The 25,679-nt window shown below is 36.4% G+C and overlaps 2 protein-coding genes across 5 annotated transcripts in view; both read left to right on the plus strand.

Annotated features, from left to right (window-relative positions):
* Nucleotides 1-20,342, plus strand: part of IFT74 (intraflagellar transport 74) — a 43,966-nt gene extending 23,624 nt beyond the window's left edge. For 2 of the 3 annotated variants that reach the window (XM_058044503.1, XM_058044504.1), the window contains exons 15-20: nt 1,210-1,307; nt 2,263-2,389; nt 6,199-6,362; nt 6,953-7,078; nt 9,453-9,513; nt 11,111-13,176. In XM_058044503.1, the coding sequence (XP_057900486.1) occupies nt 1,210-1,307; nt 2,263-2,389; nt 6,199-6,362; nt 6,953-7,078; nt 9,453-9,513; nt 11,111-11,226 (692 nt within the window). In that variant the 3' untranslated portion in view covers nt 11,227-13,176. Of the gene's footprint in view, nt 1-1,209; nt 1,308-2,262; nt 2,390-6,198; nt 6,363-6,952; nt 7,079-9,452; nt 9,533-11,110; nt 13,177-20,281 lie in introns of those variants that run through there. The other variant, XM_058044505.1, reaches the window with a different exon arrangement.
* Nucleotides 20,342-25,679, plus strand: part of TEK (TEK receptor tyrosine kinase) — a 38,208-nt gene continuing 32,870 nt past the window's right edge. For both annotated transcript variants that reach the window (XM_058044500.1, XM_058044501.1), the window contains exon 1: nt 20,342-20,431. In XM_058044500.1, the coding sequence (XP_057900483.1) occupies nt 20,380-20,431 (52 nt within the window). In that variant the 5' untranslated portion in view covers nt 20,342-20,379. The remainder of the gene's footprint in view (nt 20,432-25,679) is intronic.

Here is a 25,679-nt window from a genome sequence, read left to right on the forward strand (position 1 = left end):
TTTTGTGGTCTTTTTAGATTCAAGCTAGGCAAATATTGTCCATTATTAATCTATATTGTGCATTAAGTTAAAAAAATCATTAGTTTTGAAAGATTCAGTGCCAAAATTAAAGGATGTACTGCGTGGTGTTTTGCAGTGTGTTGGATTGTCAGTGTGTTCAGGTTAGTCAGTATTTTCTTAATCAGTTGGATATTGGGAGAGAGTATCTGACAGAAGAGTTACAAAAAATGGTCCATCAGAAAAGCTGAAATCATGTTGGAGCACGTAGTTAGAATTTAGCATACATCTGTTATGTTAGAAATCAATTACAAAAAGTTTGGAAACGACTTAGTGTTAAGTTTCTACACTTGGATGGAGTAATCAACAGCGAAAATGCAGAGCAGGGAGCGATTCATTAGGTACAGCTCTGTGGTATGGCTCAGAGAGTGAAAGACAAAGTGAACATGGCTGAGCAGTATCAAACCAACAAGGAAAATACCACAACAGTAGGTGTACATTGGAGTGTAATTTTTTTTTGACATCTGAAGTATTTTTTTCCCTGTGCATCAAATTCTTCAGATGGGAGTTCTGCTCATAAAGAAGGGGGCTGTCAGTCCTTAAGAAAGCTGATGGGAGTATGCAGAAAGCATGACCTGCAAGGAGATATAAAAAGAATTTGTCTTTTATTTTAGAAAATTTATGACAGTTGTGAAATGTGTAAAAAGGCTGTTTCAAATAATAATGGAATAATTTATTTCTACATATACATGGAGGATAGAAAAGGAGTAACATACCACTAGGTGCAGAAAGATTTCAGTTTGGATATTAGTAAAAACTTCCTACCAATCAAACTTACCAAGCATTGAAATAGATTATCCAGGAGAACTGTAGAGTATGTATTAGGAGCTCTGTTTGTGAAGAATGTAGACAAACATCTGAATTACAGACATAGATCTGGCTTTGTCTTGGAGCAAGTGAATTAATTTGATGAGCTCTTGCACTTTCTTGCATTCAAGAGTTTTTATGAATCTGTGAAATACACAGCATTCAAATGAAACAAGGTCAGTAAGCTGACAAGTTTCAAGGTCTCTACCACCTGGCTTTTAAATAAACAATTACAGTAACCTATCACAAACTGTACTGCTTCTAATATAATACAAAGTTTTGACTGGAAACAACATTGCAGCCATAAAAGTAAGAGCCTTCTTTTTTATGTTTGTTAATCCCTAGATTTTCTAGCGACTTTTGAAGATGTGAAGAATCAGGAATTGGAAAGAAAGGCGCAAATAGAAGCCAACATTGTTGCGCTCCTGGAGCACTCAAGCAGGGTAAGCATGTAGCATTTTCATCCTCCTTTGGCAAGCTAGGACTTCAGACGCACAAAACAGGAGAGTGGCTGGATAAAGAAGGATGGTGGATTTTATATATTTATATTTATCTACATAATTATCTCTTAAAATTAACATTAAACATGTTAAACTACAGCTGATTAAACATTCAACAGCTGTAGTTAAACAAAGGATTTGTTTAATTTCTCTCTTTTTCTAGGGGAAGGGTTTTGCACAGTGTGTGATATTGTAAACAGAACACAGGAATATTTTCATAATTTCTATAACTCTGCATCTCTCTATAACTAACATTAATAATGATAAATATTTCCAAATACTGCAAATAAAACTACTGCAATATTTTGTTTATCCACAGTTTACAAAACTCAGTTCATGGGTATTCTGTCACTAGTTTTACTGAACTAAAAATATTTCAGTTGTCCCTCTACTAAAAGTATGTCTGAACTACCCTGATACATAATATTTAATGTAAGTATTATAAATTAATAATGTAGCAGTTCAGAAACTGTTCCCATTTCCAGTCTGCCATTTTTCTCACTTTCAAGACTTGTATTCTTTTTAATGATTTTGGCTCCCATGGATTTTTTATGTTATAGAAAACTTTCAACTGAGTAATATTTTGATTCTATGATTATTTTAATTGTCTCATACCTCTTTCAATATAGTATACCATAAGGTATATTTTAGATGCTGTCACTTATTTTACAACAGACCTATATGACAGCACAGTTTATATTTGCTGCATATTTATTTCATCTGTACTGGCCTGTCAATACATCTTTTATCAGAAGTTGGCAGAATGCAAGTCATTCACATTTAAATCACCCAAATAACAGACAGTGTCATAGGACAGGAGAGTTTCTTACTTATCCAGTTACCAGTTGTTGTTTCAAAAATACAGCATGTTCATATCATTGTTGTTGGTAACACACAGAATCTGAATCATATGAAACAAATTTCATCTGTTACCAATCAAGAGCTGAAGATTATGCAGGAAGACCTCACTTTCAAATCAAATGAAATGCAGAAATCACAGAGCACTGCTAAGAATCTGATTACAGGTGAGATCAATGAATTTTCTAATTAATTCCTTAAAATAATAAAGTCTACCTGCATTGTTTCACTGATATCATGTAGAAGATTTCTGAATATTAGATATCAAGTCATCTCCAAATATTAAAATACAGTGATAAGTTCACAAATTGAAATGCTTCTGGGTAACAAGTTATTTATTTTCATCAATTTATTTCTATTTGTTTTATTTATTTATTTATCTCTATTATCTATTAGATATTGTATGCTATGTATTTATAATAGGTATGTATACTTATTTATATTTACCTTACTATTATCACTAAATTATCATCTTCCTTGCACAGATATATGTTTAACATGTGTATTTCAATACAGGGCTTGAATTGAGGTAGAATTTTATTTTACTAATACTTGCCTCAAAACAAGATCTTCCATGATCTTGATAGAGTGTTTAATAAACCGAAACAGAGTCTTGCATATTTATCTAACCATGAATTATTTGTAAATGTCGTTCTTAGTATCACTTACTTATGGTTTATGCTTTTCCAAATGGATATGTATCACAGGCAATTAACTGACAACAGTGAATAGCTCTCAAATCCCAAGGCTTCAGTTCTGCAGAGTGAAAATTCATTTTGACTTTATTTTCTAAACACTCAAATACTTATTAGTATCTTGAGGATGTTCTCTGTAATTTCAAAAAGCAGACAGTAGTTTAATTTCATTCCTGTAAGAAGTATCTCTTTAGTTCGTTATTTGCACTGTTTAATTCTGTGTCTTTGTCAATATCATTATTGGTTCAGCAAACCTTTCCTTGTCTGTTTGGCTGAAAGAAAGGGGCAGGAATTAAGAATGATAAATCATTTTCTTAGAAGGCTGTATCATGTTGTACTTCACAGTAATTTTCAAAATAGGAGCCAGTATTGTGACTTCAAAGTAGTTACGAACAAATAAGTTATTTGGCACAAAATTTTAGAGAAATTGATTTTCTGCTGTGTGATTTGACACTAGTGTTTGCTCATCTGCAAATACTCATTTTGCAGTTGTAGTGTAGTTTGAATTTTTGGGCCTTATATTTATAAAAGTTCAAATATGACTTTTTGTTCTTCCATATAAGCATCATTTATGACTCTTTTCCAATATAAGGATGTTTTGGAAGCACGTAGTACTATAGAGGCATTATTGAATGAAATTTTTTTTTCTCTGTAAGTGAAGAGGAGGAAGTTACAGTACATAATTTTCAGCAGATGATTTAAGTTATTCCTAAGTAAATGTCTGACAGCTGTGATTCACAGATAGTTTAACAAGATTCCCTCAGAAATACAGTGAATGCTCAATTTGCACAGTTGAAGTTCCTTCTAATCTTTGAATTATAGCACAGCCATCTTCAGAATTCTTTTGTTATGATTAAAATCTGGATTTCCACACTTTCTTGTTGTAACAAAGATATAAAAAGTCCACCAGCAGAATCCTTAAAAAAATAAAAAAGAAAAGGAAATCGTGAAGGGTAAACAAAAGTGCTGATGGCATAGTTTCCCAAAAACATTTCCCTGGGTCACTGTAATTTGTTCTGAGAATTTGCCACTGTGTACACACTGCATGCTAGATGCTGCAACTTCATGGCCTATCAGAAGGAACTGGTCTGCATCCTCTTCCTGTCTCTTCCCCTAGAGGAATTTTGAGGTTTTTTCAGTTTTGAGATTTTTTCATTGAGTCTGCTGCTGGATAAGGATAAAATTTTCCCCTTCCAGTTTTGTCCTTTTTCTCTAGAAAGTGTGAATGGATAGGAATATCCATTGCAGTCTCATCATACTTGTATTCGACAGAACAGTGCAAGAAATTTTTTTGCCTTTTTGGCATTTGGGTTGGCACTAGTCTTTACATGTGAAATAAATTCCAACTGGTCAACTATGTATAATTTTAAAATAACAAAATACAGATATTAGAACAGCTGTATAAAAAGTGAAAATGCTGTGATCAGACCTAGGTAAATACTCATGAACATCTCTAGTTGTTTTCTCTTATTTCTCTCCAATCTGAGTCTATTTTTTAATTTTATTTTTTACTGTTTCTGATCTAAAACTCTCATTTATTGATTTGTTTTTAAACCACAGTGCTCTAGGAACAAGAAAGGAAAGAGCTGATCTGTTCAGTTATGGTTTGCAATCTGTCACTGACCAATGCCAGAAACTTCATTGTGAAAGACTGAGCAGTTATAAAATATTATAGACACAATGAATGTGTTTTCTTAAGTCCTTTGCAGTGGAAAGCAGACTGTGAATTACATACATGTGAAGCAATCAAAAATATTATAATTTAAAATACTTCTTTTAATTTGCATGGGAATTGTTCATATTTATATAAATGCTCCTTGCACATAGAGGACACTTTCAATCTTACTTTATGGATAAGCCTTCCTCAGGATAATTGCAAATGGTACAGAAATCTTGGTGTGTCCTTTTTTTTTATTTTGAGGTTCCTAAAGAAATCATGAAAGTGCTCTGTAATATGCCAGAAATGTTGATAAAAGTGAGTATTTCACTATAAAATATAAGTATATGGCATAAATACAAAGCAGTGAGATGAGTAGCAAAATCTTGCTCTGAATGTTTTGATCAGATGAGATTTTCCCATGTAAGTCCACTGACAGAACTATACCCATAGTTTTTGGAAAGGTGAACCCTCCTTCTATCCCATGGACACACCTATTTTCTTCTGCCTTAAAAGATTTATACTTCCTTGATTAAGTTGGGAGGAAATTTTCTCTCCTTTTTTCAGCAGATCAGCACAAATCTCAAGATGCAAACATATGCCAAGAAAAGGTTTTTTGTGCAGTCTCTTCCCTCTCAATAGCCCATGTTGCCTGATACTTTGGAATGTAGGAAGAAAACTGCATTATCTCTGTTGTTCTTCTGAGTTAGACACAGATTTGAAACATAAGATGATATAGCTATGTGTTCAGAGTTCAGGAACGTGAGTAAAATACAATGACAGGTCAGATCACAAAACCATCCAAACTAAGTCTAGCCAACATCTAGTCCTTCCTGACTCTGGGTAAGTAACTTAACCCAAGACTGAGTCAAAGTACTTTTATTACTTTGTGTATATATAGTTTCTTCCTTCCCACATGTCTGGACAGTTTCAGTCTTTACAGTCCTCTTTATGTCATAATCCACCCACAGTTCTAATTCTTTTAATTACATAAGTCTGCTATGTTTTTAATGGCATCTCAGAAGTAAATGCTATATATTGTAGCCTATGTTGATGTTGTAAGCTGTGATGCTTATTTTTTGAAGAATATATGAAGGATATATGGAAATGTTTTTCTCTACAAAGCAAATGTTTACTGCAAGTTTCACTATTTGTTGTCCTAAAACCAAATCTTATCCATATTCAAGCAGCATATTCAAATAAAAAGAAGATGATGCTAAAAAATTAATAAAAATACTTCTTTGGTTTGTCTGTGTTCTGTCTGCACTTCTGTTGCATTGCAATAAACTTTTTATAAGTTATCACAACTGCTTTAAGATTGTGGTGCTACAATTAATTGCATGGTGCTATAAACATTACAAATAGAAACACTGTGATACATATCATCATATTTTCATTACTCTTCACTTATGGATTATAATACAGTAATTGTAGTGTGTGAGTCTGACTTGTGGCATGGTGGTGAAGATCAAATTTTTTGTTTCCTTCACATTAACAACTCCCAAAAATACAAAAATCAGAAGTGTTTATATTGGCTAAATATAGCATAAATGTTTATGTAATGGGCTGTGTATTTTGAAACAAAAAGTACTGTTAATTAGAGATTGTGTTTCTGGTGATCTAGAGAGTCAAAAACTGCAGCTGGACCTACAGAAGATGGAACTGTTGGAGGGCAAGATGGTTGGTGAACTAGCTTCTCTTAAGGACAAAATTGAACAGACAAAAGCAGAGTTGGAGATCTACAATAATTTGCCAGCTCTGAAAGCATCAGGAGAAGAAAAGAAAAAGGTAATGAAAGGGATGAAACAAAGTGTGTGCTTTTGAACAGTTAGTGGAGGGGAATCCAGTTTTGTGACTGGCAGTCCTTCTGACAGCTGAAAAACAGGATTGCACATCAGTGCAAATTAATCCAAATACTATTTTGCTTATATGTGTGACTTGTTAACTGGGTACATGTAGCAGGTATTCAGCTGGGTATCTTTTAATAACTGCCTTCCACAAAATCTCCCCATTCTATTTTAGTGATTCAGCTAAACTCTTATGCAATTTATGACTGCCCATAGCTTTGAATTTAGCAATCTAACACAGAACACAAGCAAAAGAGAATTTCCTACAAATTCTTAATAACAGCATTCCCACAAGTGTTCATACAGTATTGTCTAAGCATACAGCTTGGTCATAATCATTGATTATTGTTTTTGGGATAGAGCATGCAGTGCTAGAGAAAAGCATATGAGTTCTTTACACATATGCATGTGATCTTGTTCTAAAAGGAAAAAAAGTAGCATCTTAAAAGGTAAATTGAAGTAATGTGCTTGAAGCCCACATCAAATCAACTCATCCATTAATCAGTTTCTGTTGGGTTTTTCCCTAACTAGAAACTCGAGGATGACAAAGAAAAATTAACAAAACGAAGTCGTGCTTTTAAGAAAGTAATGGAGCATTTGAATACAGAGTATGAGACGCTAAAGAAGGAGCTGCAAGAAAATGAGACCCATTCTCAGGTATAGGTCAAGTAACATATTATTCCTTCAGTTGTTTGTTTCTTGGTTTTGGCTTTCTCATACACATGAAGCTTTGTACAGGCAGAATCTGTTCCTTCTCAGTGAGTTTTCTAAGTCATGTGTTGTAAGTGTGTAACTGTATTTGCTGTTTTCAAACAAAAGGTAATATTGTGCCAACAAATGGCTTGTAAACTTTGGATTATTAGCAGAAATCTTTCTGAGCTAAAAGTTATGTGAGTCCTTTGTTTAAGTGTTTGTGTTAATCTTGCTCTGAACTCTCTACCTTCTGCCCTTCCTTTGCTTAAGTAGTTTGAGGACGAACTTAGAAAGAAACTGCAGGGAAGAAAAAGGTCACTGCTAATTAGTTAAGATCTCTTGCTTTTAAAGTCATGGTGATTTTTTTTCCTTTAAATCTGTACTATTAATTCCATTTTCCTTTTTCCAATTCTGCTCCTTGCAGGCACTGAAGTTTTAGGGTCTGTTCACATTTAAACAACTTTGGTATATATGTATATTTGTATTTCAAAAGTGAATCAGGAAAGACGTTTATAGCTTCTTGATCGGCTTCTTTCATTATAAACACACATAAATTGCTGTCATTTTGGCAGCAGAACTTTACTGGTAAATACGTTTGAATGCACAGAAGAAAAATAGATAGCCTTAAAATAAGGTGGAAAGGGAAACTGATTTTTTAAATGCATTTCACTGGTTTTTATTGATTTATGTTTTTGAGATATTTGTCCTTTAGAACTGTTATTTTTTGCTAATACAGTTAAAAGCTGAAGGTCATATTGCACATGTTTAAGTTGACTTTCTTTTGAAATTAGTGTTGCGGAGCAGATGAGAAGACATAGCTCTGACTGAGACATATGTGTCCATTTGTAGCATAGGGTTATGATAATCATTCTAGGCTGATGATACAAATCCTCAAAGCTACATGCCAAAATGTGAAAGACTTCAGACACTGTGAATCTTTTTTGCCAAGATCAAATTCTAGGGTTTAGGTAAATTAGAAATGCATACTCAAACAGTGTTAAGTCACTTGCATAATAAGTCTAAGGATTTTATAAAAAATAGTAGTTGTATGTAATTTCTTCAGTTCATTAAGCTGTGGCAATTCTATTTTTATGTGGGTGAAAAGGATTTTTTTCTTTACTTTTTACACCCCAAGTGTAAAAAAATGAGGGTGAATTAAGGTATGTCTTATAATAGCTGATAATTTGACATGTGTCAAGCATTTTGAAGTACAAATAGTGTTCATAAATGTGGAGGACTTGGGCAATTTTGCAAGAGGGCAGCTGGTCTTCAAGCAGTTACTGTAAAAATACACTGAATCTTTCCTTTTCTCTGTGCAAGATAACATGTATTTCAGTTCCAGGGTCCTTTGCTGGCTGTGTTAAGTGCAGCAATGTCTACCAAAAGGACAATAATAATTCTAATTAGCCAGAAATACCTAATCTTGGAAACAAATGATTGCCTTGTTTCCTGCAAACTAATACACTAAATAAACTGAGTCTTACTGTTAAAGTTTGAATTACATAGAAACTATTTTCATCTCTTCCAGCTTAAGGAAAGCTTTAAACTAAAATACTGCAATATTTTCTTTATTTATTACCTCAGTTTCCACTTAAAGTTTAGTCTCAGAATGGTTTTTAGTTTTACTTTTAAAAATAACATCTTCATATCTTGAAATGCAGAACCTTGAACAGTAGCATCAGAAAAACAAATATAAAATTGTATTGTAAGGAAGCAGCCATCAATATAATGTCCACATTAGTTTCCTGTTGATGCTGAAAGTATTGAAGAAGTGCCAGCACTGAACCCACACTCCTACAATCTTCTCGCTGCAGCTCTGTTCTTATCACAACTTCTGGCATCAGACAGGAAACTTAACTATGGAAGTAAGGAAGTTTCTTCTGTGTAGTGCAAAGTCCAAGACAGTGTCAGGAAATATTGTATCTCTGGTGATTTTAGATTTTACTGATTCTAAGAAGAGATCCATCTAAATGATATGAAGCATAATTAGAATTAGTATCTCCCTGAATTGTTCACCTTTTTACTTCTGACTTGCCTGTTAACTTTTTTATATGACAAATCTTGAATTCTCATCTGATTTTTTCATCTGTTGCTGCAGTTGCATACAGTGTTTTTATGCAGATGAATTATGAAGTACTAAATTATATATGGAGGCTAGTCAGCAGCAGCTTTAAAAGCATTTTGCCATTGTTTCTCATTTCTGTGGTTTTTATGTGAAATAACTTTGATCTTATCAGTTGATACAGTACAAGGTACTGATACAAAATTATTTATGTAAATATATGTGTAATTAATACCATTTTAATTTTTGGCTCTTTTTGTGGTTTTGTGTTTTCAGCTTACAAATTTGGAGAGGAAGTGGCAGCACCATGAGCAAAATAACTTTATGATGAAGGAGTGTATCCTTTTCTTTAAGAGGTAAGAGTCAAATTCACACACTGTATTAATTGAGGAAGTAGTCTGTTTCCTCCAGCAGAACAAGACAGGACGGAATGGGCTGCAAAAGATAGGGGAGAAGGAGAAAGGCAATCCTTTGCAAATATCTGCTTAGCTGATAGATATTTTATATACCGAAACTTGCATGTGTTGCCTGAAAGAGTTTTACAGAGTCCTAAAACATAAGCTTTGCATTGCAGTCTGGAATTTTTCCTTCTTTCTCAGGTTTTCTGCAAGGTTACATATAAAGTTTATCTTCACATCTCTTCAGTCTTAACTGATGTTAATCTGCCAGTGTAACATTGTTTGAAAACATGCTGAGGTGGCGAACTGTCTTGTAGCTCTCTATGGAATTCAGATTAACAAGCTGCATTTCAGTAATGATGTCAGCAAAATCATTAGTTGCTGATTTGCAACTGGCTTTCATAAGATAGTTTTTGAAATTAGGAAAAGCACTGAAATTTGTTTTAATTAAACAAATGATGGTTCTTCACATCAGTACTATTTTTCTGTTTTTCTGCTTAGTTATTATAGAGATCTGAATAGGACCAAGCTGTGCTTTTATTTTATATTATAAGGACAGTAAATTCACTGCAATAAAATTACTTCTTTAAAATTATTTAAGAAACAAGTTGTTATTTAAAAAATCTGAAATCTCTAAGATGCACAAAATCACTGTTACATGATTACAGTACAAATGTGATTGGTGAAGGTAACATCAAAACTAGACTCCACCATCTAGTGTAGTGTGTTGAGCAACGAAAATGGCATGGGGATGTATTTCAGGCAATTCTGTGTTAGGCTAGCCATCACGGAAATAATACTGATGATGATGATGATAATTATTTAGTAATTAATGCATATACATATAGCTATATGTAGGTGTATACATATAATGTTGTTTTCTGCAAATACCAAATATCCCATTTCTCAAATCTGCTACATGCTCTAATTCCTAGAAAAATATCTGAAAAAGTCTTGGCTAGTGTAATATAGTTTGGAGCCACCTCTTCTTTGAAGGAGGCTCTACAGGAATGTTTTATTAAGGCAATACTCTTAAACACAGTTTTTCTCAACAGAAAAGACTTTAAAATCAAGAAAACAAGTTGATCAGGATATTGAAGTGTCTCCTAACTTAGTATAAAACATTGACTATCCAACTGCAGACCCTTATACAGAGTACTTAAATCTTGGGCTACTGGAGCGGGGCTGCTTTCTTGGACTGGGACTTCTGTGATTTGGTTTGCAATGTAACAATAAGCAGAGTCCTTCCTGAGGAACTTATTGCCTACATATATATATATATATATATATATATATATGAACAAAAGTGCCTTAGGTATGTAATCGCTCCTTTTTTCTAAAGTGCTTGTCGTGAGATGGCAGCTAGTAAATAAGTGTAGATTATTATTATTATTAGCCCTGGTATGAGTTTTTTCCACTATTTTCATCCCTTGACAGTTTTCATAGAAGGAAATGTATGGTCTTGTGGTTCCCTTGTGATCTGTGATTATGCTCATATTTATACTGGCAGTTTGTTTCCTTAATTCTTTTAATCAGTCATAGCAGCAAAAAGTCAGGAGAGTGACTACCAGCCAATAATGAAGAATTCGAGAAAGCTGGTCAAAGAATACAACAAAGCTCTCATAGAAGCTTTACAGAACACCAAGAACTGAACCCAGGCATTTCCTTCCTGCCTGAATGGACCAACAATGAGAGATGTGCAAAGGCCGTGTGGAAAGCTGGACTACTGAGATAATTTATTCACCACTAGGGTGGAAGATATTCTTAAAATTATTTTTCCAGGTTTTTAGAAGTTACAGGTTTTAATACTGTCTCTCCTTTTGCACTGTTTAAAATTTTTAGAAATAAACATCTGAATTTTAGAAACAAAAAGGAAATACTGCCCAGTGAGTTACTGAGGCCCATTGCTGAATTGCATCTCAAATGTGAGATTTCAGTCTGCTTTACACCGTGAATTTCTAATTGCCTTGTAGTCTTGCCTCTGTCAAACAGAACAGGACTGCTTGGCACGCTGTCATATGCATTATCTTAAATTAAGTGCATAATAAGATAAATGGTAACATCAACATACCATACCTATAAATAGCAATTTATACCAAGTAAGGAAAGCATGTAATGATGACAAGCATCTTTTAAAGTCAAAATTGCTTCATAGTGTAAAATCTTACAATAAAACAAGTGCCAGCAAATTTTCATTTCCTAATGGAGACTTAACTTTCTTATTTTTTAAAATGTAATTATCAAGAGCAAACTCTGATAAAAGGTAGTGAAACATAGCTAACATTGATTTTATGGGAAGCATTTTACTGCTGTAGTATTCACCAGTAAAGGAAATAGCAGAGAAACTTATTTGTATTTTCTGCAATGTGTTTTTCCCTCCAGTTTCAAGCAGCAGTGTCATATGAAAGCTCTGACAAAAATCCACAAGGAAGAGTTTCAACTTAGAATAAAAACAGGGCTTAAATAGAAACTAACAATGTGCTTCATGGTACCAAAATTTCAGAAAACATTTAGATTAAAAAAAAATTCCATTTATATATTTATCTCACATTCTACATGTAATGTATTTTATAAACTGCTTATTGATAATTTCTTTCACCTGGTATATTGTAAGCTAGTCCTGATCAAATAGAAATAGCACAGTTGATTATAGATAGAAATCTTAGCTGAACAGTAAGCTAGTAGTCTTATAGAAAGATACTACAAAAAAGTAGTGGGATCTGGATTTATAGCTGTTCTGCTCTCTTAGAAAAGTTTTCCAGAAAAGAGGTGGACTATGTGCCTCATTTCATGAAACTGGAGTAGAGAAATTATTAGGAAATGTTCTGAGTCCATTAAAATAGTTCTGTATTTTTGTCACTAAATTTCCTCAAATCTATGATTGTCTTTTTGAATATAAAAAGATCTGTAAGCTAAAAATATTGAAGATTTGTGCAGAAAGCACTGTTTTTGCTAATTCAGCATACTGAATAGTGTTGCTCTATATGTTTAGAATATTTAGAGATAATGGAACAGGATTTCTATAAACTAAGGGCTGTTATCTAGGGGAAATTCCCACTAAAGTCTCTTCCTTCCTGTCAGAGTTTCAGCTATTCCAGAGAAAGGCCATTATTTGCAGAGATAAAGTTGAAGTCTAATATTCTCACCAGTCGAACCATCAGCCAGAGAGATCATCTCCTTGTGCTAGAATTCCACTTGTGCTAGAATAACATATTGCAATGTACAATGGAAAAAAGCTGCAGACTGAATAAACAGATTGCTTTGACTTTGCTTTCTCTCAGGGCAGGGGAAGGTTTTATTCCTTGGTAGGGATTCTGTAAGGTAGCATGGTAAAAGCTTACAGGTTTTGGCTGCGTTCCCAGGAGATGCCTGTCATGAAATCCCTTTCTTCAGCATGCAGTTCTCTTCCTTGTTCTACTGAAGGATCTTCAGATAACCTGTTTCTGTGTAAGAATCTCATCACTCAGCCTTTCTCTAACAATTCACCCGTATGCTCCTTGATAGCAGTCATAGTACCCATGGCTGAAAAGAACTGTGTAGATCCAGAGGGGTAAGCTGTGTGGCAAGCGTTTCATCTCCCTCTGGAACATTATTAACTCACTCCTAGTAGTGAGCTGTGTAAATTGTACCCTTACATGGTTTTTTTCAAGTGAAAATAACTTTTCCTTTAACTCTTTATATATATATATATATATATATATATATATATATATATATATATATATAATATATATATGCATGTATGTATGTACACACACACACACACACACATATATATATTTATACAGTTTAATTACCAGACAATGTTTTTTCACTGAAGTTCCTGTGTGTACGTCAGGACATGAATTCAGTAACGCACGTCTCTCTTCCCAGACAATCTTTTATTCATTTTATGCTATGACTTCAGACTGAGAGGGCATGAATTAACTGTCATCATCTGCAGAGTGGAGATACTTAAAATCCCTTCTGCTCACCTTTCTCAGCAGGGCTGAGTATCACCTCCCTCAGTCTGCCTGGCAATGCTCTTCCTAACTTGCCCCAGAATACTGCTGGCCTCTTTTGCTGTGCATTGTTGGCTATTGGTCAGCTTGGTGTACACCAGGAAGGGCCCCAAGGTGCTTCTCAGTAAAGCAGATTTCCAGCCACTCAGCCCTCAGTGTGCATGGGTGCCTGGATTGTTCCTCTGCAGGGACAGGACTGTGCATGCATCTGTGTGAAATTCCAGTGTGTGGAACTTCATGACATTCTCGGCTGCCCACTTCACCTGTTTAGATCCCTCTGACCAGCACTACACCCATATGGTGTATCAGCCACTCCTCCCAGCTTTGTGTCATCTGCAAGCTTCCTGAGGGTGATCTCTGACCCATCATCCAGGTTATTGGTGAAAAGGTTAAACTATATTGCCCTCATATCCATGGTTGTTGTATTCCACTACTGGCTGACCTCCAACTGGATTTCAGGCCACTGACCACACAGGGAGCCCCAAGCCTGCTTATGTAACCATACTTTGTCAGCTTATCTGTGAGGATTTAATGGAAAACTCTGGCAAACAACTTGCTTATGCTGAGGTAAACAACATCCACACTTCTCTCCTTGTATGTTATTAGTTGCCTCATTGTGGACGGCTATCACGTTGGTTAAGCATAATTTCTGCTTCATAAGTCGGTGCTTCTTGCTCATGATCAACTTTACATCCTTCATGTGTCTGGAGATTGTACCCCCCCTTGGCTGCTTCACAACTTCCTCAGAGATTGAGGTGAGGCTGACCAGTCTGTCATTGGACTGATCACTCTTCTTGCTCTCCTGAAGGGACACATTCTAGCTTTCAGTATTCAGAAGCCTCTCCCTTACCACCATAAAATAAAAAAGGTACTCAGGAATGACCTTGCAATGCCTTAAGTCAGCTATCTCTCTACACATGTGGGTGCATCTCAACAAGCTCCATGTACATGTATGTAGTTTGTTAAAAGTTCCCTTACCTAGTCCCCATTCAGTAGGGTGCCACTGAGGCATTAGGATACCAGGTTTGACAATTACTGTCACTTCCACATCTCACTTCAATGGCACACTGTATGAAAAGAAGCATTTCAATTTCAAAGCCTTCAATCAAAGCATCTGTTGCTGCCATGTTATTTTTGCTTGAGCACAGGAATTACTGCTGTTGTTCCCAGCTCATGATGGCATGACAGTACTCCAGCCTTGTTCCCATATATACAGGGATATCATCATATCTCCAAGCAAACTGTATTTTTCCTGCAAGCAAAGCTAATCCTCTTGTTGGTCTTCCTGTTTCATCTTGCCTTCATTACTTTTCATGGTGATTTTCAAAACCTTGTTTTTCTTTCAAAATAAGTTTAATTTCTCTTAGTGAGCTTAGAATGCAACAATGCAATATTCCTTTGAGCAATTCCAGACAGGCAGAACACTGAGAATTCTTTCTGCCTGACAACTTTAGTTAATGGCTCTAAGTGCTAGTATGTGCTGTTTCACAATTGTATGGACATGTTTCCAAGGTGAAGTGTTTGTAAATTCTTTCTACACTTCTATTTCCCTGCTGCAAGCATAAAACAAAAATACAAGGCATAAAGCAGGCCTAATGAAGAGGTGCAAGCCATTAGAATGTCTTAGTTTGAGGAGAAAGAGATTAGACTTCCTTTGTAACTGTTCTTAAAATATCTGCTTTGAGTGAGCTCGTTGGAAGTGTCTCTCATGGTGATAATGGGTGTGGTGGGTGTAGCAATTGGAGTGAAAACCCTTCAGATTCTGAAAGTCATGCTAAAATTGGAGCTCACTTGAACACCTGCATGGTGTGAATAGCAGCTGAACACCACATGATACATATCTTGTATGTGCAGAGCAAGGCTCTGAAATGCAGGTCAAGCATTCAGAAGGGAACTGGATTCCTCCCAAACAAAACAGTTATTGTCTTTGTCTTTTTGATTAAAGAGGAAGAAAGCCCTTAAGCAATCACTACTACAGAGATTATCTGAATTCAAATCCCAGCTTTGATCAATCATTTGTTGGGATTGACAGAATCTTGGAGCAGAGGAAGAAACGTTTGTACCCTGACTTGTGCTCAACACTTAGAGGTCCTCCTTTAAGGAAGGAGGACTAACTGGACAATATGCCAAATGTGTGAAATAAGAGGAAATGCTCCACATTAAAAAAAAAAAAAAAAAAAAAAAAAAAAAAAAAAAAGAGAGAAAAAGAGCCAGAAATGTAAAATTATCCACTCTTGTTTCCTCTTGTAAAGCTAATTCCTTGAAAGCTATGTTCATTTAAAGTGACTGAACTTGATTCACTGAACACTGGTATCTCTGTATCAGCCCCAAGATTTCCGCTGTGCAGCAAAGGATGAGTAAGGTACAAGACCTCTGTCTCCAACATACAACTCAAGTTTGCCCACAAATACTTGTGATGTAAGGGGGGCTCAGCACTTCTTACAATTAAGAAGAAAAATAAAATTGTGACTATAGTAGAAATTATCAGTTGTATCAGTGACTTTAACAGTTATGCATGAGAGACAAAATTCTAAATGAAGCCTTCAGATTTCCAAGATTTCTGTAAGATTTCTTATCCCAAATTTGGAAGAAGAGGCAGGTAGACAGCAAATTCATCACTAAGTTGTACTTGTTTAAAATCACTATTAAAAAGCACCATCAAATCATACTAACAGTGTGATAATAAGTCAGGGAAGATAGTAGGTCCTGCACACAGGATATTAAGAATGAATTTCTGTAACCCTAATGGCTGAGAACTACCCCTGAGATCCAGTTGACATGACCCATTTCCTGGTCCTTGAAAACAATAGTCCGGTCTTCAAAGATCACATGTTTTAAGAGGCTTATGAAATTAATCTTTATTTCTTCAGATGGAAAAAATATTAAATTTGCCTTGTTCATGCCCTTTTACTTTAAGCAGTAGTAGTAGTATTTCTGTACATCATTTGGGGAGATTTAATATCAATATCTTAAAGATATTTGGATATACAACTGTTGCCATTAAACACAGATACACAGACTCATTTCTTAGAAAAGAAAACAAAAACATGGAGCAAAACAAGTGGATTATAGCTATGTTTACAACCCTGAATTGCCTTCTAAGTATGTATATACAGTAGAAAAAGCATAAAGAAACAGCAAAAAACACTGTTACCTTCTCTACCTCATCTAAAGTTTCTCAAAACTACCCTTTTCAACAGCACCATTGCTCCATACTGTCCTGTCCATGTTTGCATGACATGTACCCCAGAAACCTTTACCTCCCTGCATTTGCCTCTGCCACTGAAGTGGTAGGGCAGTGCTCATCCTGAGTGCTTGCACCAGCAGCTGCCTGCACGTGTCCTCTGCCTGGCCTCCTGGCTGCTACCTCTCACTTCCAGGTGGTCCCAGATAGATGGCTTAGGGGCTATAGATGGCCTCAGTGGCACAGGACATGCTGCAGAGGAGAACATGATCTGTTTGGGAAATTAAGCTTAAACCCTATCATTTGTGAGCCTTTGTTTCACATTAGCTGACTGTGATGAGTAATAATTCCTGAAGTTCCTTTACTGCCTCCTACTAACACATTAACATCACATCAAGGCCAAAGTAATGGCCTGGTTCCAAAAAATAGAATACAACCAGACACTGCAAGAGGATATGTGATTTCTGCTAACACATCTACCTGACTAAAGAAGTATAGTGGCATTGTTTCTTTTTCCTCTTCACATATTTCCATGTGGTACAGCCTGTATGAATGGGTTGTCCTTGAGACAACTATGCAGCTTATCTAAGGAGGAAAGCTGGTGTCAGGAGTTCAGGGCACTTGACATATCATAAAATTAGCCTTCAGCAAAGAGAGTTATGAAAAGCCATGTTTAATGCTAGGGTTCTATTTACATGTTGGAAGAAAATTTGTTTCCCTGATGCAACTAATTTGAATTCACACATGCCATTGTGTCAGGGTTTAAGATGTGAATATGTTTGAATCAACAGCTAACAACAAAAAAACCTGATGTTTTAGAGAGGAACACTTTTGAAATTTTTGGAGTCTTTCCAAGTACCTTTAGAAAATATGAGAGTGTGGCCTAAGGGGCCAAAATACAGCTACATACCTGACTGAGGATGTAGCAAGGATGCTCATTGGACAGCCTAGTAGTCAACAGCCTGACATGGAATAAAAGTTAGAGTAACTCAGTACCATATCTTATTCCTTGTGCCATCCTTACTTTTAGCCCAGTTTGTTTTTCTGGCCATCTGGTTTTGCCAAAGGCCATTTAGAATCCTTCAGGTCATTAATAGTGAGTCCCAGCTGAGACTCAGTATCCCTGTTAGCTAAGGACTGTCTCTTTGGTGGTGGTGACAGACAATCACCAATCAGAGGGTGATCAGATCATGCAATTTTTAATTCATGGGACAAAAAAGTGATATCACCTACCTTAAAAAATACTTATGTTCTAATCTTATGAAATATAAGGATGAAAATAATAAAGGTAGACCTAGCAGACACTTAATGTTGAGTGAGAGTAAGTCAGAATATTGAAATCCTTTAAATTCTGCAGTAGACAAAGTTTATCATGTGATTCATTTTGACATCAGTGGGAGGAGTATTTAAACTGTGGCATTGAAAAGCTTTCCAAATAGAAACAGACCTAAGTGGAGTACATTATTGTTGGCTGAATTATAGATGCTATTCTTTACTTCTTTGAAAATGAAATTTTGTAATGAAACAAATCAAATACACAGTCCTGCTGATGCTGGTACCTTGAACAAATTCTGACTTGGGTAAGTATGTATCTCCTCTCTTCTGGCTTCAGCAGGCCTTCACAACCTTCTTGAATTTGTGGAATGCTGCAGCATATTCAGCCTGTCCACTCTGTCCTGGAGATAAATAACGCCCTAGTATGGCAGATGAAATGATCAGTAATACAAGTTGGTTCGTCAGAAAGAATGAACAGCTCACCTGGCTCATTTTTCATACTGCAAAATCAGTATCAGGAGCATTGCTTTGTATCTAGGTGTATTGCAAATGGAGACATGGCACATTTCTCTTCAGCAGGAAAGTGAGATTTAAGTGAAAACTTTAAAAACCCCTCTAAATTTATAATAGCAATCTGAAGAACCACAGCCTTGACTGCAGTTGCTTAACTCCCCTCTCCTTCCTCCCTGCTCCCCATCCCTCAACAAATTAAAAGATATTAAAAAAATAATTGAGGATTGGCCAACTTATAAAGAGGTTAAATGAATGACAAAACAGTTTTCCACAAGATAGGAAGTATGATAATACTTAGTATCTGCCAATACAGTAAGTATTCTGATATTGGAGGGAATCGCTGCTTGCAGACTTATAAAAGATAAAGTCCAATTGGAAAGGGGTAATCACTGCTGCTTTACATCTAGGAGTCAAAAAAGAGTAGATGTTCTCCAAAATCTAAAATGGACAAAATATATATATAGGGTTTTTTTAGTCTAAAACGAAACCACATGAATATCTTATATTCTGCCTCCTTTAAGCATCAAAAAGGAATTTTAGTGATGTTTGTACCTCATACTGAGTTATTGCCCCCAAAGAGTATTTTCAGTATAAATTTCTACTTGATTTGGCTTTCAGTTATATGGAGGGCCAGGAGACACATAGGTGAGGAACTCTGGGCTGCTGCCTTCCCATTTTCTGTGGATGTAACACTTCTCTCCACATGGCAATAGATCTTGGGTATGCAGGACTTCCTCTGTGAAATCTACACTACAAGCCAAAGCTAAAAGGAAATTAAAGTAGGATAAACCCATGCCCCCTTTCCAAAATTAAGCTGAACATTCCTTTTTCTGTACTTCCATAAAAGTAATTCTGGCTGTTGGCATCTTGGCAGGATTACAGAACTTCCAAATATTATATTGCAATGGATCATGTTTAGTAAAGTGGTAAATAAGATTGCTCTTTATTTTCAATTCAGTTTATATATTTGAGTGCTGCCTTTCCATTTATTTAATTTTTTTTTCTGCTTTTCTTTGTATTTTTTCTTTGGGTTTTGTTATAGCTTCCAAGACCTCCCTGAGTGATATGGGCATTTTAATCCTACTGAAGTAATAATAACTCTGTGTGAGCTTTATTATTACAACAAGTTTTCAGTCTGGTTCCAATTGTCAAATGTAAAGAAAAATTGTTTCCAATAAAACACATGAACTAAGGGAGTAGTTCACTGGATTGTGGATGGGTTTGGTCTATACTGGATTCAGCAGGCTGCTTTGTTACTGTTTACTTCATATTTTCATTATTGTGTGCAGAAATGCATTGCAGCCAGCAGCTTACATGTGGATTAAATAAATAAGGGAAAACACAATAGCACCCTGAGAAGTTAGCAGACCTGGTCTCCAAGAAGGAGACACTAACACTTTCCACCTACTGTACCTAGGTGGAGGATGTTTTACTTGCCCTCTCCCGCCTACTGGAGGATGCCATCATTGTTCCTTTTCTGCTGACTATGAACAACAGCAGTCCCCTGCTTCTCCCGTAGCTCCAGATAATTGTTTTGATGTATTGCTGGATGGACGGGATTTGCACTGCTCTGCAGTCCTGCTGATACAAAAATGCCTTTAAGATCCTGCCTTTCCCATCCTAATCTACAAAGGAAACAGGAAAAAGGAACTTAAACTCCCTGTACTCAGACAGCAATGAGACTGTTCCAGCCTGCGCCAGTGCTCTGATTTCTTGCTTGTGACTTGTAAACAGTGTACCATGCAGGAGAAGAATAACTGCTAAAGGGCTGCCCCGGGGAAAGGATACTCCATGAGCAACTGTAAGAACTGGATGGATACACTTTGGAAAGCATGGACCCTCTAGCACACCTAGTTCTCTGTGGATTCAGCTTGTTGATTTCAGGTAAACTTTGTCTTTAATTGCTGTACTGGACCTGTCATGCCTTTCTTTGTTTTTCACAGAGTATGCACCTACCCTTTGACTGTCTACCCTTCACTCCAACGTTTACCTTTACTGATTTAAGGACTAATGTTTGTTTCAGTGATACCACTTCTCTGTGCAGAGCTCTTACAGCCAGTGAGGGCAGGACTGGGGCCAAGCAACTGGGGGTGATTTAACTACATGTAGCATCCACTGCTGCCGCTTTCGGCTATTGAATTTGTTGACACATGTTGCAGCAGGGGTTTTTTTCTGTCTAATGGCACGATTTTTTTCATACAGCTGATAACTTTAAAACCATTGGTGTCATTCCCTAAGAAATCTATTCTAAATACAGATTAAATGTCAATTTCTTCTGTGACTGATTTTATGAACTAGCTGTACACTTGATGTGTGTAGCTATTCCAGTATCTGATTTTAGACAATATTCCACAAATGGAATTTAGATGAAAGTCAGTGAGCAAAAAGGAAAAAAATACAAGATCAATTAAAACCACTTCAAATATGGTTATATAGTATTATCAGGAAATGTCATTAGTTCAGCAAGTCAGAAGTTGCCATAAGAGATATCTGTAGAAAGGTATACAGAAATATACTGATTCAACTTCAGCTAACAGTAATTTCAGCAATTATGTTTGAGATACCTTGCTGAATCTATCACATGCAGAGCCCTGAGGATGACTGTCCTCCTGCCATCAGATTCAGAGTTGCTCCACATTTGAGTATCACTTTAACAATCCTCCATTTGATTCTCTAGTCAGTTTCTTCTGTAAAAATATGTAAAAGAAAAATACAAGTCATATGATAACCTTAGACTCTTAACTCACCCCTGACCATTGTATTGAGATATATATAGATCCAGTCCATCTCACAGTGAAAATGTAATGTGCTGTAGAACTGCAAATTGTCCTGCAATGAAAACCAGAAGTTAGGAAGAAAAGGCAGAAGTCCTCATTTCCATGCAACTTTCTTCATGATTACTTTGCACAGATCTTCCTGATTAGCAGCATGCTAACAGCTGTTAACAATAAAATTGCGAGTTTGAGATGTTACTTTTGGCATCAATAAAAGGCTAGAGGTTAATGCAGACCAAAAAAAAAAAAAAGTTTTTGATCTGCTGAAATCATGTTTGGAAATATTCTTATCTAGCAATTGCTGTAATAGGCTGCATATTCTTATTGCCAACTCCTCTTCCGTGGCTTCAGTTTCTTGGTTGTTTAGCTGCACATGGATTCGACCTATTTAGTCCTCAGATCATTTCCAGCTTTATACTTTTTGAAAATATCTGGTGCTGTGAGCATTATGGATGGAGAAGAAAAGAAAGTCCAGTTATTCCAACCTTTTTCCTTGTCCCTCCTGTTTCTCTGCATGGTGTCATATACTATCTGACACAGACAGCAATGGCCTTCATTAAGTCACGAGTGCAGGAGAAACAAGTCATTTGCAGAGATTAAAATGTGGCGAGCACAGACAGCCCATTGCCGATGAGCTGCCAGTCACTGAATTTTCCACAGGGGCCGACCAGCGAGGTGTGTGCTGTAGTCACACCCATCTCAATAGATCTGTCAGCTTTCCCGCTTTTGTTTGAGAATGATATCATGTTTCCTGGGGCTAGCAGTGGAAGACAATGCGAGCCTGCTTTCCTCTGCAGATACTGCAGGCGGAGTTCAGGAAAGCAGGAATGACATTCCCTGAGCAGGGGAGGATCTACACTGAGCACAGACACTGAACTGCCTTAACCTTGTCCCTGGTGATTGTGGGCTTCTCTGGGTGTGTTGCTGGGTAGGCACAAATTCCACTCCACCCTTTGCCAAGGTGAAAACCACTGACTTGGCTCCCATTAGGAGAAATGGACTTTGATTTTATGTCTTTTTATTTTTAATAGCAGTACTTTATTAGCCGCTAGAGCTAATGATCCAGTTTGGAAGGTGGCATTCAAAGTATACAAAAATGCTCACTTTTGCACTCTCTACATTCCACAGCAAATGTTCAATTAAACTGATAAGGAGTTGAATCTAATCCTGCTAGGATTCTTCAAACTAGATTGAGTATCGCCACATGTTTTTTCTTTTGGTTGTTTATGTCTCTGACATTTTAGACAAGCAAAATTGTGCTGGCATCTATCCTGAAGTATGGATTCAAATGCCAACCTTGTGGCTAGGTTCAGTCTGTTGAGTTCTGACCAAAGAAGAGCTGCAGATTTATTTATTCCTCTGAAGGAAAGGAATGAGTGTCACAACTTGCATTTTGCCTCAGAAATGCCTCTGGCATCCTCAGGTGTTCTCAGATTATCTAGAAATACACTTGCAGTTTCTCACAGTGAGCTAACTCTCAGAAATGTTCAAGTGTGAACTTTATTTTATTTATCCTTTACCAGTAAAGGATTGGTGAAAATCAGCCACAATTGCAATTAGAAAGAACATTTCTTTGACTATTTCTATCAGGAAGCAAATATAATGTCAAATGTCTTCATTCTCCAAGACAGAATTTTCTGTGCTGCAATTTTTCTCTTCCAATAATCTTAGATCCAGTGGCTCTCTAAAAATACAGGATTTTTTTTTTCTGATTTAGCTGCTGGATCCATATATGGTAAAAGACTCAAAAGATCATAATAGCTTTTTTAGAAAAAGGTAACAGTGGAGCAAACCAGTGTAATAGCATTCAATTGCTCTCTATCATCCATGCTGATGGCTTCTATGCATTTTCTTTGGGATCAGTAGGTGTTATGAAAATAATCTAAATTATCTGTATTATGTGACTTACTTTTATATTTGGAAAGTTGAACAGCTTTTAACACATCTTACCAGACACACAAGCACCTTTATAATGCTGTAGGCTTTTCAAAATGACATGTCAAAATTTTTAGTTAGATTGGAAAGTTCTAACAATTTTGCTTCAAGACTTTTATTTCTCTTTTCAAGCTTAATTTAACCAAAAGAAAACCTTTATTAACTGGTGGCTAATCCATGCCTGTGAGAGTGAACAAGAATATCATTCTTCCCACAATTAAAGGGACTAGGCCTCTGTGAGCATCTTCAAATAGGCTGTTGTCAGATCAAAGTGGCAGCTGAACTTCAGAGTGTCGTGTGGCTGAGTGCTGGAGTTTTGAACCTTCCTCAAAGAAATGGAGGAAAACCACTTCTGACCTTTTAATCTCAGATATTTCATAACTGTAACTGTGAGGTTTTAATATCAGGTATTTGTCACATGACCAGACATTACACTGATGCACAACCTTTCTGACACCTAAATTATCCAACCAGTAATGTGAATTGGAGGAATTTTAAACAAATTTATCTTTTGTTCCTGAAGTGTGTTTGATTGTGAGACACAGAAATTGCATCTGCCTGCCATACTGTGCCTGGTTCACACCTACAGAGATGCAGAGTAGCTCTCAGGAAGCTTGTGTTCCCAAAAGTCATTTCAACAGCTGGGAGTGGTCAGGAGTGAAAAGGCATTGCATCAGGACCAAAGGAATCAGCACTGAAAGGGTGAAATGAAGCCACAATACATTTGTAAATGTTACCATATGCTATTGTTTTAGATACAATATTCATCTATAGATACATGAACACACATCTACTGTATGGTTTTTATATTTAGTCATAATTAAGATGGGTCGATTGCTTTTTTGCTGAATTTTCATTTAAGGGAAAACTGAAGCTGTAATATTTTTGCACCCATTGTCTGATACCCATAAGATTTTTATCTGGAAGTTTTTACTGTACAAGAGGGAGAACAGAAGTCATAGATACTGACTGTCACTGAACAGCTGTCTCTAGGGCAGGGAGATGCAGTTGGTCCTTCATGTGCTCAGTGAGAATTATCTGGGCTGGAAAGTGACTCTGTATCAGTCACATACACAAGCATGCTTGACCTAGATCCATCTCTTAAACAAACAAAAATCTCTGTTCAGCTCTCTTGGAAGACCAAGAAGTCATAGAGGTATGGAGGGTGTGTTGCTTAGGCACAGCAGCAATGAACCAAAACTGGATGCACCTACACTTGTGTGAAACTGATTTAGTTTCATGACCACGTCCCCCTGTAAGATCTATCTGGGAGTGGAGGGACGAAAATCTTAGAGAATCTGCAGTAAAGAACTGCCCTTCAAAGACAGTCTCTATCCTGCACTGGGTAGGTTATATTTAGGATGCTGTTCCACTGTAGTTTCAGTGGAGCCACACAGAAAAGAATAACCCATATCTAAAATAGAGAATTTCCTATAAAGAGTTTAAAATGTTGAATGTTTATATTACAGATTTGATAACTGTTCTCCAACTGTTAAACAAGGGTCATATCTTAAAGAAGTTAAAAAGCTATAAAAATCCATTTTGTAATTCATCACTTGGAACCTTAACCCCTTTACAATGTAAGGATATAAGGCATTTGCTATGTTCTGAAAGGATTTTTGAAAGATACATTAACAAATGACATTTCTCTTTTCAGAAATGCAAACTTTTTACTTCAAGGCTGGTATTTTTTTCTTGCCTGCTATTTATTTTTTTGTGCTGTCAGCATGACTAATGAAGTGGTTTAGTTAATTTCTCCTTTGGAGTATAACAAGCCTTCTTTGGCAATGTAATTCCAACTGCACTTCTGATTGTGCTGATGATTTTCCCTTGTGTTATTTCCTGGCTGTTCATCGCAGACAAGCCACTGCTCAGGGGCCTTGGCCTCCTTAGTCACAAAATGTGCTTAGCACCAGAAACACCTCCCAGCTACTTCAGTCTGAAACATCAGTAAGTGGCAAAGCGAGGGTGCCCTTCTGTACAGGCAAGAGTGCATTAGAATGCATTCTCACAGCAGTCAGTGCTCACAGTCAGCCAAGCTTATGCTTATTGTATGCACTGGTTAATTGTTTACCTGTGTTATTTTACCTACTTTGGCTTGGCACATTTGCAGTACAATATGAGCTTCATAATGCAACTGACAAGGGCCAGCCTTGTTAGGGACGTATTTATTTTGATGTGCACGTGCACTCTTGATGATATGATACCCATATTTTGCTAGCTGCAAATCCAACCATACACACCCGAGCTACAAGCCTATCCTACTGGAGCTTTCCCACATTCCTCAGCCTCTTTCAACATTTTCAGCATTACCTGGCATACTGTCAGCTAGTTATTCAAACAACCATTGGTGCCGCTATGCTCTTTCCCATTTTACTCACTTGTGGTCAATGTGCAAAATATTACAGCTTCAGTTTTCCCTC

The sequence above is a fragment of the Melospiza georgiana genome, chromosome Z (assembly GCF_028018845.1).
Source record: "Melospiza georgiana isolate bMelGeo1 chromosome Z, bMelGeo1.pri, whole genome shotgun sequence".
Lineage (NCBI taxonomy): Eukaryota > Metazoa > Chordata > Aves > Passeriformes > Passerellidae > Melospiza > Melospiza georgiana.